General features: G+C 63.5%; 3 protein-coding genes across 3 annotated transcripts in view; 1 reads left to right on the top strand and 2 right to left on the bottom strand.

The window, feature by feature from the left end:
• ABHD14A (abhydrolase domain containing 14A) overlaps window positions 1-215 on the bottom strand; it is a 1,991-nt gene extending 1,776 nt beyond the window's left edge. Inside the window, exon 1 of the mRNA XM_009274783.2 lies at window positions 204-215. Coding sequence (XP_009273058.2) covers window positions 204-215 — 12 coding nt within the window. The remainder of the gene's footprint in view (window positions 1-203) is intronic.
• Window positions 1-1,072, bottom strand: part of LOC103895237 (aminoacylase-1) — a 19,618-nt gene that overhangs the window by 8,604 nt on the left and 9,942 nt on the right. The window lies entirely within an intron of this gene.
• Window positions 120-1,072, top strand: part of ABHD14B (abhydrolase domain containing 14B) — a 3,538-nt gene continuing 2,585 nt past the window's right edge. The window contains exons 1-2 of the mRNA XM_009274769.2: window positions 120-421; window positions 597-838. Of these exons, the coding sequence (XP_009273044.1) occupies window positions 214-421; window positions 597-838 (450 nt within the window). The 5' untranslated portion in view covers window positions 120-213. The remainder of the gene's footprint in view (window positions 422-596; window positions 839-1,072) is intronic.

Genomic DNA, 1,072 nt, shown 5'->3' with positions numbered 1-1,072 from the left:
CCCCCAAAAGAGGGTGATGCCAGTGTAACCCCCCCATTCCTGGTGCTAGCGCCACAGCCCGCCTGCCTTCCCGCCACCGCCGGGCCTCGGCGCCAGGACACCGGCGTCCCACCGGGGCTGACCTTTCCGCTAGGCCGCACAGAGCCGGCTGTGCGCACCGGGCCCGTTTCCACCTCTCAGCCCCCCCTAACAGCTCTCCCAACCCCCCCAGGCATGGCCCCCCCACAGCCCACTGAGAGCACTGTCCTGGTGGAAGGCCAAACCCTCTTCTACCGCCAAGCTGAGCCGGCCCAGCGGGCACCGAAGCTGACGGTGCTGCTGCTGCACGGCATTCGCTTCTCCTCTGACACCTGGCTTCAGCTGCGGACGCTTGCCACGCTGGCTGAAAACGGCTACCGAGCTGTGGCTATCGACCTGCCGGGTAAGGCATGGTGGAGAGCATGGCCCTGGAGCAAGGTGGGGGCCGGGGGCAGCCAATACAGCTGCTCACATTCGTGGTGCTGGGATGGCAACCCTGATGTCCTGCTGTGCCAGCTTCTCCCTGTCTCAAAGCAGCAGAGAGTGTGACAGAGCAACTTCTGTCTCCCATGGCTCAGGGCTGGGGCGCTCAAAGGATGCTGTGGCCCCAGCGCACGTGGGCCAGCCAGCACCGGGGGCTTTCCTGAAAGCAGTTTCGGAGGCTCTGTGCCTGGGTCCGGCCGTGGTGATCAGCCCATCCCTCAGCGGCATGTATTCCCTGCCCTTCCTCTTCCAGCACAACCACCTGCTCAAGGCGTACGTGCCCGTGGCACCCATCTGCACTGAGAAATTCACGGCGGAGCAGTACACCCAGATCAAAGTATGGCCTGGAGGGAGATTGAGGGAGGTCGAGGGACTGGGAGGGGATGGTGAGGAGGGGACCCTGGCACCAGGGTTGGGCAGGGGAAAGACCAAACAGGCCAGAAACCCCATTGTCGCTGGAAAAGGGGAACATGATGGTGAAGGAACGTGACCATAGGGTAGCAGGAGGGAAAGAGGGGACATTAGGAGACCCAGGAGTTTGAGCCTCAGTTTCCCCTTGTGGTGGGCAGGG

The sequence above is a fragment of the Aptenodytes forsteri genome, unplaced genomic scaffold (assembly GCF_000699145.1).
Source record: "Aptenodytes forsteri isolate BGI_AS27 unplaced genomic scaffold, ASM69914v1 Scaffold368, whole genome shotgun sequence".
NCBI classification, from domain to species: Eukaryota; Metazoa; Chordata; class Aves; order Sphenisciformes; family Spheniscidae; genus Aptenodytes; species Aptenodytes forsteri.
This window is presented reverse-complemented; position numbering and strand designations above follow the sequence as displayed.